Genomic DNA, 15,920 nt, shown 5'->3' on the forward strand with positions numbered 1-15,920 from the left:
TGACTCCTCTAATCTCACGTGTAGTGTTACCCTCTAATCTCAAGCATAGTGTTACCCCTCTAAACTCAAGTGTAGTGTTACCCTCTAATATCAGATGTAGTGTTACCCTCTAATCTCAAGCGTAGTGTTACCCTCTAATCTCAGGTGTAGTGTTACCCTCTAATATCAAGCATAGTGTTACCCCTCTAAACTCAAGTGTAGTGTTACCCTCTAATCTCAGATGTAGTGTTACCCTCTAATCTCAAGCGTAGTGTTACCCTCTAATCTCAAGCGTAGTGTTACCCTCTAACCTAAACACATATGCACATATTTGTCAGATGGGACTATCTGGAGCATAGAATTTTACATGGTCTTCTGGCTCCTTCTTAAACAAAGGAACCAGTGTCCTTATACAATTCAGGCAGTGGCAATGACATAATCTGTCAATTTATTTATTTATTTATTTTGTGTGTGTGTGTGTTTTTTTGGAACACAATTACGACTGTATTAGTGGTAAAGCATAACTGACACATTAGGTTAGTACAACCTAAAACCCAACACAACCTAAAACCCAATTCAGAAACAGAGCTACTTCAGAAACATCATCATCATCATCATCATCATCAATATTATTATTGTTGTTGTTGTTGACTCAATGTCTAGCTATACAGCGTCTAGGACATTTCCCTGATTCTAAGGAGCTCGTCTGTATTCAGTTTTAGGTTGTACTAATTATTAATGTGTGAATTACTAATTACTTCAGAAACACAAAACAGACCAAGAACACCAAACACCAAAAAAACCCACCATTATTTATCATTATTTACAAATGCTAAATGCTTTACAAATTTAGATACGGAGATTCAATATCATTTAGCATTTGTGTGAGCATTATTTACAAATGCTCTGTGTGTGTGTGTGTGTGTGTGTGTGTGTGTGTGTGTGTGTGTGTGTGTGTGCATATGTGTGCGTGTGTGTGCATGTATGTGTCTATGTGAGTGTGTGAGTGTGCGTGTGTGTGTGTGTGTGTGTGTGTGTGTGTGTCTGGAACATTTTAGTGGAGAAGGACCCAGCATGCAGTATGGTTAGTGATCTATAAAGGGTGTGTGTTCTGTTAATTTGGACATGTGTTACCAAGGACACCGGTGCAGGCGTGCCATGCCAGCCAAATCAACTGTGTTAGTAAGATGACAGGGTGAAGTCCAGCGTAGGGTCAGATGAGGTCAGTTGTTTTGTCTTTTCGCTTTGTGAACATATGAGTACTGTAAGTTGTAAGACTTCAAGCCCCCGGTTCCTACCAAAGCCGCGTATCTTGGCTAAATACGACAATGGAAGAAGGCTGCTGTTTTGAAAAATACACTTAACACGAGCTACAGCCTTTTTATATCCACTTGTAGATATTTGTTTATCCGTTATTTATTTTTGAGGGGATTGGTTGTCAGTAAGTCAAGGGTCATATGAGTTTGTATCTGGGGTTTGGAGAAGTCAGGGCTCTTTCCATCAAGCTGTCTGAGCTACTGCTGTCAGTGGGCCGAAAGGACACGCTAAGGTTTGCTGCAATTTTCACACTGTTCCTAAGGCGTTCCTAAGACCATCCCATTGGTCAGGTGTCTTTCGGTCTGAGCAGAGAGTAATTAATTAGCGGCAAGGAAAAAAAAAGAAAGGAGAGCAAACCAACTGTCAGAACCGAAGTGTTTTGATGGGCAGCGATACACTGCGGTGGTGTGGCCCTGCTTCAGACGTCCAGGGCGGCGTGGCGGTGTGTTACCTCAGCACCAGGAAGTCTCTGCTGGGGTGCGGGGCCATGCTGCTGAGGGTGTACTGGAACACCTCCGTCTGCCTATCCAGCGTCTCCAGAACTTTCCACTGCAGAAGGTCGCTGTCCCACAGATGGCGCTCTCGAAGCACCCGGTTCAGCACCACGGAGGGCGGAGCCTCCACCTCGACCGAGACACGCCACCGCCGCAGGGGGCTTCCGTCCCCCACCTGTCTTAGTCCAATTACAGTGCGATTTAACAAACACACTCAAACCGACTGTAACCCGAAGGAACGTGACGCGACGGTCAGCGCGGTCGCGTCTGCAGCAGGCTTGCCTTTTTGAAGGAGAGCTCCGTGTTGTCCAGGTTGGGCCGGCTCACCCAGCACTTGGCCTTGTCTCTGGCGTCTTTCTGCAGGCTCCAGATCAGCCCCTCCATGTGGGAGCGATAGCCTTCCTCCTCCTCTTCATCGTCGTCTTCCTCGTGCTGGTGTGTCTGTTTGCACAGCTCGTCCAGAGAGGGCGCTAGCAGCGCTGCCGCCAGGTAGGAGTTCCTGGACTGGGCGAGCATGTCCTGAGGCACCTGCAGAGAGGACCGTCGTGTCCTGCGTTAAGGTGGCTCGCTTCCCGCAGGGATTCGGACCTAGTGCAAAAGTCCAGGTGCCGGCTAATCCGACTAGCCGACCCCATGGGTCGCCTGTCATCACACTGGGCCAAAGCCACACTTATAATACATTCAAAAAGCATTCAAATACATTCAAACAAACAAACAAAGCTTTGTTTGTATAGGATTTTTTAAACAAGGTTTAAAACGTTCTTTACGGAGTAGAACCTAAGATAAAATATAAAGAAATACTTTAAGATATAAATAAAAGCTAAAAGATCCTGGCAAGGTTGGAGACTGTGCCCGGCCGTCTGCGCAGGGGCCGATTACCTCGAAGAGCCGTCCGCACTCTGCGATCATGTGGGCAAGACCCTGCGTGGCGGCCAGGTTCTCGTTAAGGTCCTTCTGGTCAGGACGGCCAGTGGCGTACTTCCTCTGGATGGACCTGCGGCACGAGGACCAGGGGGGCAATTATTCAGCGACCCCAACCTGTTTCAGTACGCTCTGTCAATTCATTAGGGTTGTGATTCTGCAGCTTCAAAATCACACAGTGCCAAAATAACCAACGAAATTGGTTTAATGAGGTATTTCCCATAATGCTGCAGACTTTTAAATGAAAGGTCTGTAAAAGCCCTTGAGAAACAGATCATACAGAACACTTCAATATGTGGAGCAGGACTAGCACAGCATATTCTACAGAAAAGTGAAAACCGTTCCTTAACCTTCATGGTGTTAAGTATTAATAACACATTTATATAGTTTAAAATGTGTGGCATTTGCAAACATATAAGCGTTGTAATTTTTAATATTGCAATAAAAAAAATGAAAACGCAAACCCACATTTGCTATTTCTTTTTCAATAAATGTGTGCATGTATCTTCCCAAAATGAAAACTGAAATGAAATAACCGCATTTGCATTTGAATGCTCCATATAAGTACAAACTGAAATGAAAGCGGATTTTTTGAACGCAGTTTTCCCATTACATGGCTGCAGAATGAACGCTGGTGGCTGCTCCTGGGTTGAGTCTCCTCTCACACTTTACTTTGGTGACATCACGTTCCCCTCCATATAAATAACGCTAAGCACCAGTGGGCAGGGTGAATACTATATCAGCCTGTGTTAAGATCACCGTTACTCTGACAGCCATCAAACTGCCAAATGAATGAACAGACAGAATGATATTTCATTTTTTTAAATGTATTTAACACTAGCATGATAGTTTCTCAGTCGAGGAAGTGACTTGCAATTTGATTGGTGGTGAGGTTACCAGGAAAGGCTGTGATTCACCTGTACATTTAATGCATTTGGCAGACGCTCTTATCCAGATTCAGTTTTCACTCGTGTGACGGAGGTGGGCGGATGTAGCGTTAGGAGTCTTGCCAGTGGCTGCCGGTAGAGTGTACAGCCCCAATGCCCACCAGGGCGGTAGCACTGCTCCTCACTAGACTAAACCAACACTCCCTACAGGACATTTGTCTAGTCAGCGGGGGTGGTTGCATTGAACCGGTGCCCCGACCCCGGCCCAACTTCTCTTAAAAGCTCGGCTAATGACTCGGCCATTAGGAGTAGGTGTATGACGATCCGCGACTTCGCGGGTGGTTGCTAGGTTACAGCAGCAAACCCTTTAGCTACCTCGGGACATAACCGCCGACCTCTACCGCAGCAATGAAAAGGTCTCGTTAGGCCTGCAATGTGTGTGACTTCCGGAGGTGTGTGTTGGAAGGGACCTGGCTGCCTCTCCACGGGGTGTCTCCCGCAGCGCAGACACAGAGAGAAAGACAGAAGAACTAACAAAGACGAACAACATGCATGCTTGTTACCTCGGTGACAGGTTGTCATTTTTCATAATATTCAGGTGGAAGAGAGACGGTGCGAGGCACACGGCCAGGTTCATGGGGGTCATCTGGTTCTCCTCCACAAAGGAAGTGACATCGCGCAGGAAACAGAGCAGGGTCTGCAAAACCTCGCGGTTCTCGTCCGACATCAGCATGATGGCGGCCTGCACCGCCTGCAAACGCTGTTCGTTAGGGACGTCTAGAGAGAGAGAGAGAGAGAGAGAGAGAGAGAGAGAGAGAGAGAGAGAGAGAGAGAGAGAGAGAGAGACAGAGAGAGAGGGAGAGAGAGAGAGAGAGAGAGAGAGAGAGGGAGAGAAGGAGAAAGAGAGAGAGAGAGAGAGAGAGAGAGAGAGGGAGAGAGAGAGAGAGAGAGGGAGAGGGAGAGGGAGAGGAAGAGAGAGAGAGAGAGAGAGGGGGTAAAGAGTTAGAGAGAGGAAGAGAGGGGGAGAGAGAAGGAGAAACGGGTGCAGACAGGGAAAGATTTGAAAGGCTTGTGAGAGAACTGATCTTTCTTATGTTTCTTTGTGTGTGTGTGTGTGTGTGTGTGTGTGTGTGTCTGTGCGTGTGTGTGTGTGTGTGTGTGTGTGTGTGTGTGTGTGTGTGTGTGTGTCTGTGCGTGTGTGTGTGTGTGTGTGTGTGTGTGTGTGTGTGTGTGTGTGTGTGTGTCTGTGCGTGTGCACGTGCGAAAAACTGTTTACACTGGTAAATATGGAGGAAGGTCTCGCCGAGTTTGCTGTTGAGCAGAGGTTCGGGAAGGTCCCGGAAGAACTGCTTGACCATGTCCGCAACGTCGTACGCACACTGGTCCTGGTAGTTCACCCTCTCCGGAGAGCCGTCACACATCTGTCTGAGGGCCTGGATCCGAGACTTCACACCAGACTTCCGGAAAAGGCCCACCTGACATCAGCAAAATACTAAAACTAAATAAAGTCCTGAAAATAAAACTGGTTCCACCTCATGCCAGGATGTGCCGACCCAGTGTGCTCACTGTAAAAAAACAAGAAAGGGTTTCCTCTTTCGGATCACCAGAGAAACCACAAAACCCACATGTGTATGATGTGGGTTTTGTGGTTTCTCTGGTGACCCGAAAGAGGTGGGTAAGGGGGCTGATCTAGGATCAGTGCTTCGCCTCTCACTGACCTGGTCGAGGCAGTGGCTGCGCAGGTAGCGCAGCGCCACCTGCACGCAGAGCGGCAACGGCTGGCCGTAGCGCTGCACGTGGACGATCAGAGGCACGCCAAAGACACTTTTGTCCCGGTACTCTGGGCTCTTCATCCGCCTCATGAACTTCGGCACCGACCTGGAGAAAGACGCACATAGCAGGACTGAGGGAAGCGTGGGGGGGGGATGGTAGTGGTGAACGGATGGGGGTGAGTGGGGGGGGGTTGATTGTTCTACAGCTTCTGTGGGAGAGTTCACAGGACAGGGCTCTCCTGGGAAATGGAAGTGGGCACATTTGTGGAATAACCAGCAGTGTACTAGGCATGCGTGGTCCTCCAGACCGCAGTCTGGCGTCAGGACTCTTTCCACTCACTGCACAGGACTGGAAAAGAAGCGTGACAGGATGTTTAAAGAGATAGACAAATAAATAAACAGATTTCTAATGGCATGCGTTTCTCTTCTCTCTGATCATCTGCTAATTTGTGTGACTCTCTCTCTCTCTCTCTCTCACAGGCACTCACATGAGCTGGGTTCACGCACTCACCCCAAACACGCCTGCTCACGTGAGCTGGGCTGAGTAAGGACACTCTGGCATCTCCACATCACTCACCAAGTCCAGCCATGTTTGTTGGACATCGAGTATTTCTCCATGATGGCGGTGAGACGCAGAAGTGAGAATTTCTGTAACAGGCAGAGCTGGCCTGCTGACTGGCTAGAGATCTGTAACGAATCTCCTGATTGGCTGAGGCGGTTGGACATCCTGAAGCTTGGCCACCTGAGACTAGGGGCAGAAATCAAGCTATGAATATTTATGCTTTTAAAGGTGATTATAATAACATGGGGGAATTTTTAATTTTTACTGATTCCTCTTTTGGTTTCACACAGTAATGTATTCAGTGTTAACAGGATCATATAGAGGTCATATAGATGGCCACATGATAAGAAATGATAAAGCTACCACATGACCAGTGTATTAGAATAACGTCATGGAGATATATAAGAGAGGCAGGGTGCTAGAGTGATACCACTAGAACACATGTGCCCTGATCTCCTGGTACCACTTTGTAACTGTGCTTATCTAGCACCAAACACGCTCTAGCACTGCACTGTATTAAAGTCTGAAATTAAAACAGGACGGCATTTTCACAAATATAAATGTGTTGTGAATATAAGAGCAACTCTGCACTCAAACACAAGTGATAGAATTGCCATGACGTATTTAAAAAAAACCAAAATTGAGTTCAGCTTTGCAGTGAGCCTACCCAATCACCGGGCACCATGGAAACGGAAAAAAAACTGCCTGCTTTTTGCACTGACCAATAACGGCCCACTGAATGTAGGAGAAAGTACTTGGCATGCAAATGGTTAATTTTGTTCTCTAGACTGCTCTGTCGCATGGGCCTGTGGAAGGAGCAGCGTTTGATGAGTACCCTGTAACCCCTCGGGCTGTATTCTCACCGAGGCCGAGTCAGTGAGGCCCCCACCCCCGAGTCCCGCCTCTCTCTTGTGCTGGACGTGTCTGTGTCGTTCAGCGAGACGCCGTCCCGGTCTCCGTCGCTGGGCGTGGTTACCGAGGTCCCTTCGAAGTCCAGCGTGATCTGGCTGGAGGACTGTCCATCCATCATCCCCTGGTCTGGCCCCCTATCCCCATCCCCCTCGCCCTCGGGCAGGACCTTCTTGGACCAGTGGTCCACGATCTGCTGCAGGCCGTTCACGTGCTGCAGGATGTCGTCCAGGTGCGGGAACAGGTCCTCCTTCTCCAGGTCCATGAGGTCGCCGGTGCTGGCGTACAGATGGGAGCCTGGGACATTGTCATACACACTGATCCGGCTGCTCCGGGGGCGGCAGCGCGTTACGGGTCGGGCCTCCCTCGCCAGCCCCTTCCTGCCCCGTCCCTGCTGCGGCCCCGCCCCCTGTACCCTCCAGCTGCCCGCCTCCCCGCAGGCGGGGGTCAGGCTCTCAATGGACAGCGCCTTGGGGAAGGTGCCTGGTTTGTGGTCCTTTGGGACGTGCACCACCAGGTCCTCGTAGGAATGGAACTCGCTCCTGTGGCCCTGCTCTGCGGGCCTCCTCCTCTGTGCGGCGCAGGAGAGCACCTCCAGGTCTTCCAGGTACACGCCAGCACACTTGCTGGCAACACAGGGCTTGGAGACATGCTCCTTTAGGTGGAGCGTGTTCCCCGTGCTGCCGCTGGTCTCCGACTGGCTGTTTTCTGATTGGCTGGTGAGCATGGCCAGGTGTGTGCCGGCAGGGGGCGTGTTTCCAGCAGGAGAAGGCTGGCCATTGACGATGGGGACACAGCGCAGCATTTTGAGCGACTCCGGCTCCCCCTGCAGGATGGGCCTGCTGATGGCCAGGGAGCGCCGGCTACGCGGTGGCCCCCACGAGCGCCCCAGCGTCTCCATCCGCCGCAGGAAGTCCTTGGCGCGCATGCGCCCGTGCCTCCCACCCTTAGCAGGGAGCGAGCCGTAGCGGGGCCGGTCCCGGGGCACACTCAGGGGGCACAAGGAGGCGGAGTCGGGCACAACGGACAGTGAGTCCTCGCTGTGCAGTGAGCAGATCTCGGGCTCGCTAAGGTCGGTCAGGACGCTCTCGCTGCTCACGGTTGTGCGCAGGCCCCGCCCCTGAGCAGGGCTCCGCCGATCTGCTCCGCCCAGGAGGAGGTCAATGTCCTGCAGGCGAGACCAGCGACGGCTGCTCCACTCAAAGGTCCATCTGTTGCTGATGGCCAGCAAGTCGTCCTCGTCCGAGTCCTCACTCTGCAACGCATGAGCCAATCAGACTGAAGAACACTTCAGACAGCCAGATTCTGTTGTGTTTGCGTGCATTCCTATTTATGAACTGTCATATTTTTTATGCTGTTGTCATTTCCTGTCTTATTGAACTGATAAATCTATTCTACTCATGTGTCCACATTTGCCTGCGCACATTATGGTTTATTACGCTTGTCACAAGGCCACAGATGGTTCTAATGAAGGTAAGAGCTGCTAAAACTCAAAACTCTCACAGCACAGGAAACAGCTGGCAAATGTTATGCCAGTAACTTTAGCTAATATCTCCCAACAATTTTTCCTAGAGACAAATTCTTTCAAAAATAATAGTGTTCAAAACATGATAATTATTGAACAGTATCAAAGAGAGAAAAAAGCCAAAGTACAATTGTACCCACAGACCACTGGAGAGACCCACAGACCACTGGAGAGACCTAAAGACCACTGGAGAGACCCACAGACCACTGGAGAGACCTAAAGACCACTGGAGAGACCCACAGACCACTGGAGAGACCTAAACACCACTGGAGAGACCCACAGACCACTAGAGAGACCTAAAGACCACTGGAGAGACCCACAGACCACTGGAGAGACCTAAACACCACTGGAGAGATCTGAACACCACCAGAGAGACCCAAACACCACCGGAGAGACCCAAACACCACTGGAGAGAACCAAAGGGGATGGAACTGACACTTCACTTAGAGTAAGGAGACATGAGTCCCTGGCATTGATATGGAACCTGGTACCCTGCATAGAACCAACTGATCTGGTCTGACTACTAATCACACAGAGAGAACTGTTTAACCACAGTGACCTACTGTAATAGCCCTCTAAACCAATAACTCATTATTACAGTAAAACTCATGATAAAACGTTTGAAATGTAAAAGAACTGCACACATCGCCTAGGTGAGAAAGCAGCGTTCTCTTTTTTTTTTACACCAGAGCGATGGTAACACGGTCACTCACTCTCTTCTTAGGCAGGCCCACATCCACTTTCATGGAGGCACACTTGTTCAGAGTGTTGAGTCGCCTGGAAAAAGAAAGAGAGAAGGAAGAGTCCACAAGTATGCAAGCGAAGAAACAGAGCACCTCAGTTCACTCGTGAGGAGAGCCTGAGGAACATCAGAGAGACATCAGAAGACCTTCCAGACACAGAAAACCCAGCTAACACCCAGGTACAGAGCAAAGCCTACTGGAGATGCGGCTGGCTGATGGAATGAGTGAGGGGTGGGCATGTGAGCCCGGCATCCCACTCCTGTGAAGGGAGGAGGAGCTTCTCCAGCCTCCTCTTTGAAGTCACCCTTAAGCAGCCTATAACGTTCTAATCTTCACCCCAGGAGCAGTGCAGTCCACCCTCAGTATGAACAAACGTGCACACACACACGCACACACAAACGCACACACACACACACACACACACACACACGCGCACAAGCACACACGTGCACACACATACACACACACACACATACACACACACACACACACATACACACTCCATTAAAGACTGCAAACTGCCTGTCTGAAGTTGACAGACCGTATTGACATGCTATTTCACTCATAAACCACAACTGCCACATTCAGCACTACATCGCCCAAAACCTTTTAGTTTGGGACATATACTTGTTAAATCCATATGTACCTGTTTAATCCACATGCGCTCGGTTAATCCACAATTACCTGTTTAATCCACAGGTGCTTGATTAATCCGCATGTGCTTGTTTAATTCACATATTAACTGCTTAATATATATACATATTAACTGGTATGTTTCATCCTCATGAAATCATGAGCCCAGGCATCAGTGCTTGTCGAGGAAACGCATGCTTTATCGCCGTGACAACCACACAGCCAGGATCCCATTTCTCATGCCTGCATACTGTAGCTCTCGAGAGGTGTGCGTGCAGGTGACAGTAAAGCTTACAGATCTCACTAACACTGTCATTACTGGCACACGGCTCACAGCTACTGTTCATTTGCTCGCGCCCTCACAATCTCTCTCACACACACACACAAACAGCCTTCTGTTAGTGTCTAATGCCAGGCTCTGACCCCCTGAGGTTCCCTGAGGCCTGTGAGAGAGACATCAGAGTTTGGCTCCAGAAGGGAGACATTAGGATCAAAGCACTGCAGGCCACGACAGACTTTATGGAGGACACGGGTCAGACACTCCAGAGGTGGAGCCATCAGCAGACGTGGACAAAGGCCGGCCCACTCGCACATACACACGTAGCGGAACAAGGCTCGTCTTTCCAACCACTTTCCCTACTGTCCTTGTGAATAACAATGCTCTTCAGAACAGAAAAGATCAATAAAGGTTCAAAAAAACCCAAAATGATTAATAGGGTTGGATTTCTGTCTTGTTCCTTTGCTTGTTTGTGAATCCCAGTGTGAGAAGGTGGACGTTGTAGTGCACAGTTCCTTCATCACGGCTAACCCACCCCCACTTATGTATGTTAGTGAAGTCAGTACACAATCGTTAAGAATGGCAAAGAGCTGCTTCTCCTCTAGGGCGGTACATAGCATATCAAAGCAGTGTCTTGTAATCAATGGTGTACTGGACCACATCCAGGCTAGAAGAAAAAAAACAAAAAAACTAATGTGTCTGAATCCGCTGCTGACATCCCAGTTGCTTGGGAGAATACTGCGCGCACACACACACACACACACACACACACACACACATATTCAACTGACTCTACTCAAAATGCGGTTAGCGAAAATTCACTCTCTTACCGGCAGAGGGGCTCCACAAGATCTTTGTCCAGGAAGTCATGGTCCTTCTTGACAGCACATATGTCAATGGGAAACTGGGAATCTACATGAGGAGACAGAGCACCAATTACAAGACTGCTTTGTCAAAGAGTGCATACACATTACACGAAGCACCAGAGGAAAACGGCTGCACTGCGCGGGGACAGAGTTTAGTGAGCAGGGCAAACGTAACGTAAACAGGGGAGGTACATGAGGAATCATCGTGGGTTATTCCCTGCAAGTGCACTGTTCATGGTTCACTGTGTGGAAGGACATGGTAGTGTGTCTCCTAATGTAGAGTGTGAGAAGACGAGGCAAGAATGTGTGTGTGTGTGTGTGTGTGTGTGTGTGTGAGTGTGTGTGTCCATGTGTGTGTGTGTGTGTGTGTATGTGTGTGTGTGAGTGTGTGTGTCCATGTGTGTGTGTGTGTGTGTGTGTGTGTGTGTGTGTGTGTGTGTGTCCATGTGTGTGTGTGTGTCCATGTGTGCGTGTGTGTGTGTGTGTGTGTGTGTGTCCATGTGTGTGCGTGTGTGTGTGTGTGTGTGTGTGTGTGTGTGTCCATGTGTGTGTGTGTGTGTCCATGTGTGCGTGTGTGTGTGTGTGTGTGTGTGTGTGTGTGTATGTGTGTGTGTGTCCATGTGTGTGTGTGTGTATGTGTGCGTGTGTGTGTGTGTGTATGTGTGTGTGTGTCCATGTGTGTGTGTGTGTATGTGTGTGTGTGTGTGTGTGTGTGTGTGTGTGTGTGTGTGTGTGTGTGGTGTATAGCGAGAGAGAATGAAAAGGGAAAAGTTGGGGAAAGCCACAAAAAGAGCCGCACAAAGCTCTCCTCATCCTCAGAGAAGCCCTCACACTGACTTTCCCAAACCAAAAGAACTAAATTACAGGGAGTGACTGACAAAAAACAAAGACAATAAACAACATCTTCAGAGGGGCTGGTCTTTATCTTTACTTCTTCAGCTGTTTACCACCCCGCACCCTTGGTTCTATTGAGTAAAGTTTCCCTATAAAGAATATACATTTCAGTTAAAGGGGAAAAGGGACATTACAGCGTAAAGTAAGCCCAGTCAGTAAACATCCCTCTCACATCCTAGCACACTCATCTCATGCTCGGTTGGGCTTGGACTGCCAAATTAGTTAATCGCTGCACATTATTTTCATATTAAAAGTTAGGTTTACTTGAGAATGAAACGCGGCTTTGATGTAAACTGTCATAAGGGTCATGGAGTTGTGGAAGAGCGGAAGAGGAGTGAGAGAAAAACGGGGAGGGAGGGATTGAGAGAGAGAGAGAGAGAGAGAGAGAGAGAGAGAGAGAGAGAGAGAGAGAGAGAGAGAGAGATTGTGATCTTCTGACCTTCGATGGTCTGGATGGAAGACTGAGGGAGAGGCTTGTGTTTTCCAGCTAGTGATAGCAGAGGCTTTTCCCATGACCCCCTGCTCCCCTTGGACAGAAACTCTATGCTGGAAATAGTGGTGCCTGGCCTTATAATGAACCAAAGAGAGGGGAAAAAACCCTCTCGACTTTAAGCTGAGAGTGCACAGCTGTGTTAACGCAGCCGGCGGACCGTTCCAACTCATGGAAGGAGTAGGGAATGTCACACATATCTTGCAACACAGTACAGTGGTACAGGCCAGAGAGCGAGCGTACAGTAAAACAGCCTTGAGTGTAGAAGACCTGGCGTGTGGAATGGTCTGTCTGTCTGTCTGTCTGTCTGTCTGTCTGTCTGTCTCTTCCTCACGTTTTTCTCTCACACTCCCACTTATGACAATTTGCGTGAGTACCGTCTTTAGTGTGTAGTACGGCGCTGCCATGCGCTCTCATAGACTGACTGAACCTGAGGCTTGTTCAGACATGCGCATGTCTGTTGTTCCTGTACTCACAGATAGAGGCAACAAAGTGCTTCTGAAAGTCGTGCTGGACAAGGGCGTTTGCCAAACACTGCACTGTAATCATAAGTGTACTAAGATAAGCGTTGTGCCACTTACCCTCGTAGAGTTGGGCATACTGTGGGAACCCCGCGGCCTTCAACCAATCACAGGCCTCCTTTGCTTCAATTTCTGAAAAACAGCCAACAGAGAATGTTTTATCAACTCTTTATATCTTTACACACACACACACACACACACACACACACACAGTAAGTAAAATAGGAGAATTAAAATCATACACATACAAAACATTTTAGGCCATTCCCAAAAAGAGGACTCCATTACAAACATTATCTACTCTAACCCAATAATTGCAAAACTATTCAAACAATTACAAAAAGAAATTCCTAGACTATATTCCAGAAGACAGCAGGGGTGAGCTTGAGCTTCCAGCTTTTCTTCTTCCCTCATTTCTTTTAAATATTTAAAATGTAGTTGAATTCTTTTTTAAAAGAAATTCAAATGCAGAGGTATGATAATGTCAGCACAGTATCGGGGCCTCTCCTCCCAAGATTCTCCTCACACTTCTCACTGATTACAGCCAAGCCAGGTGAAAACCACAGCGGGGCCCTATCGCTCCTGTCGCTGTGGAAACGCTGCCCCGTCGGAGAGCGCCCGCCGGTGGCCGTGAGCACTCCCTGGCTCGGCTGGCGCTGCCGTCGTAACGGAGGGGCATGGACGTCCATGTGCGGGGGGAGGCGCACGCTCCAGCGTCTTTAGCCCCCGGGAGGTACGTGGAAGGAGGGGACCGCTGACCTCTTCCTCCTCTTTTCACTCCTCTCACTTTGTCTCTATCATCTCCGTCTCCCTCTCATAAATCACAGAAACCCGTCTTACTCAAGCCGTCTTACTGAAGCCGTCTTACTGAAGCCGTCTTACTGAAGCCGTCTTACTCAAGCCGTCTTACTGAAGCCGTCTTACTCAAGCCGTCTTACTCAAGCCGTCTTACTCAAGCCGTCTTACTCAAGCCGTCTTACTGAAGCCGTCTTACTCAAGCCGTCTTACTCAAGCCGTCTTACTGAAGCCGTCTTACTGAAGCCGTCTTACTCAAGCCGTCTTACTGAAGCCGTCTTACTCAAGCCGTCTTACTGAAGCCGTCTTACTCAAGCCGTCTTACTGAAGCCGTCTTACTCAAGCCGTCTTACTGAAGCCGTCTTACTCAAGCCGTCTTACTGAAGCCGTCTTACTGAAGCCGTCTTACTCAAGCCGTCTTACTGAAGCCGTCTTACTCAAGCCGTCTTACTGAAGCCGTCTTACTGAAGCCGTCTTACTCAAGCCGTCTTACTCAAGCCGTCTTACTGAAGCCGTCTTACTGAAGCCGTCTTACTGAAGCCGTCTTACTCAAGCCGTCTTACTGAAGCCGTCTTACTCAAGCCGTCTTACTGAAGCCGTCTTACTCAAGCCGTCTTACTGAAGCCGTCTTACTCAAGCCGTCTTACTGAAGCCGTCTTACTGAAGCCGTCTTACTCAAGCCGTCTTACTCAAGCCGTCTTACTCAAGCCGTCTTACTCAAGCCGTCTTACTGAAGCCGTCTTACTCAAGCCGTCTTACTGAAGCCGTCTTACTCAAGCCGTCTTACTCAAGCCGTCTTACTGAAGCCGTCTTACTCAAGCCGTCTTACTCAAGCCGTCTTACTCAAGCCGTCTTACTCAAGCCGTCTTACTGAAGCCGTCTTACTCAAGCCGTCTTACTCAAGCCGTCTTACTCAAGCTTACTCTTTTGCTTTTTTCCTCCATTTTTCCTCCATTTCTCTCTCTCTCTCTCTCTCTCTCTCTCTCTCTCTCTTAGTTAAACCATCAGAAATGTCCCAAGCACACACACATGCGCGCTCCCCCAGGGCTTAAGCTCGAACAGTTTTAGAAGGTGGTGTCATTTGTGCGCGCGGTGTATGTTCTAAAATTCCTACACATGCAGTCCCAACGGTAGCAACATCCTAACAGCAGCTGTTTATAGTAATCGGAATCGCTCGCTCAGGGATGCTCTGTTCAGACATGTCCAGTCTTTAGAGTCCTGCCACGCATATGGAAGCTATTAGAGCAAGACTCAACGGGGCCTTACTCCTTACGTGGGGCGGAACCTCGGTTATCGGGATAAGCACCCGGTGGGGTGCAGCCACGCTCGCACCCACGCACAGGAAGCCGCTTTAGGTCGCCGCCGTGCGGGTCTGCGCCTCTTCTAGTGGTCATCGTTTTATTTGGGTATTGATATACTGGCACAGTCCTGACAGCTGACCCCTTACTGCCGTCGGTGTAACGGCCAGCCCACGGTCACTCTGCACAAGCACGGGGCGAATGCGTGTAAGTCTTGGAGATGTTCGCAGAGAAAGCCCGTACAAACTGACTCCTGGGGAGTTGATCTGGACTCTGTTAGCCCCAAGACAGATCCACACTTTCATGAGCTAATTTAACACTTTAAACATTTCACTCCCATTTGAAAAAAAGAGACATTTTGATGGCAAATAACTTTGGTCAATGTATTTTTTAAATTCTTTGTTAACTGTTTCAAATATTTTATAACAACGCATGGCAAACATTCAACACATCATGAAGAATGTTACTACTACAACTGCTCAAACATCCTTTATTTTCCATGGACAACTCCAATGGCTTTTTTGAAAGATTCATTTTTATTTTCTGAATGATTAACTTTCATTGCAGTAGGCCAGACATGACTTCCCCTCAGACCTCCCTGACTTCTCTCTCACGCAGTCCAGTCTGGTTCTAGTGAGGTTTCAGTCTGGTTTCAGTCTGGTTCTAGTGAGGTTTCAGTCTGGTTCCTCTTTAACACGTTCATGTGAGTCTGGCATACCACTCCCCAGGCTTTCTGCCTACCACGTGTGCTGATTCCTTTTAGTTTTCTTTTAACACGGTCCTCGTGTTGCTTATCTAATACCTAAAGTTAGACTTCAAGCCCTTTTTAAAAATGTATAAGGTTTCGTAACAATATTATTCCTATCACCATTTTAATAAAGCTAAAACAGCTTGGAGCTAAAATCATTTGAAATGTACTTCCAGTTCAAATTAGTGTACTGCTATGTTTTTCCGAGTAGGAATGACCGGTCTGAGTACTACAGTTGTGACATCCGTACTTCCTGGGCGCTGAGGATGGGGTCAGCCAGTCGAGGCGA

General features: G+C 48.7%; 1 protein-coding gene across 4 annotated transcripts in view; it reads right to left on the reverse strand.

Annotated features, from left to right (window-relative positions):
• Nucleotides 1-15,920, reverse strand: part of stard13a (StAR-related lipid transfer (START) domain containing 13a) — a 53,442-nt gene that overhangs the window by 2,943 nt on the left and 34,579 nt on the right. For all 4 annotated transcript variants that reach the window (XM_035535649.1, XM_035535648.1, XM_035535647.1 and 1 more), the window contains 11 exons: nt 12,851-12,922; nt 10,850-10,931; nt 9,080-9,143; nt 6,796-8,096; nt 5,948-6,118; nt 5,317-5,476; nt 4,875-5,073; nt 4,162-4,375; nt 2,670-2,784; nt 2,073-2,318; nt 1,748-1,965 (listed from right to left, as the gene is read on the reverse strand). In XM_035535649.1, coding sequence (XP_035391542.1) covers nt 1,748-1,965; nt 2,073-2,318; nt 2,670-2,784; nt 4,162-4,375; nt 4,875-5,073; nt 5,317-5,476; nt 5,948-6,118; nt 6,796-8,096; nt 9,080-9,143; nt 10,850-10,931; nt 12,851-12,922 — 2,842 coding nt within the window. The remainder of the gene's footprint in view (nt 1-1,747; nt 1,966-2,072; nt 2,319-2,669; nt 2,785-4,161; nt 4,376-4,874; nt 5,074-5,316; nt 5,477-5,947; nt 6,119-6,795; nt 8,097-9,079; nt 9,144-10,849; nt 10,932-12,850; nt 12,923-15,920) is intronic.

Source organism: Electrophorus electricus, chromosome 17 (genome assembly GCF_013358815.1).
Source record: "Electrophorus electricus isolate fEleEle1 chromosome 17, fEleEle1.pri, whole genome shotgun sequence".
NCBI classification, from domain to species: Eukaryota; Metazoa; Chordata; class Actinopteri; order Gymnotiformes; family Gymnotidae; genus Electrophorus; species Electrophorus electricus.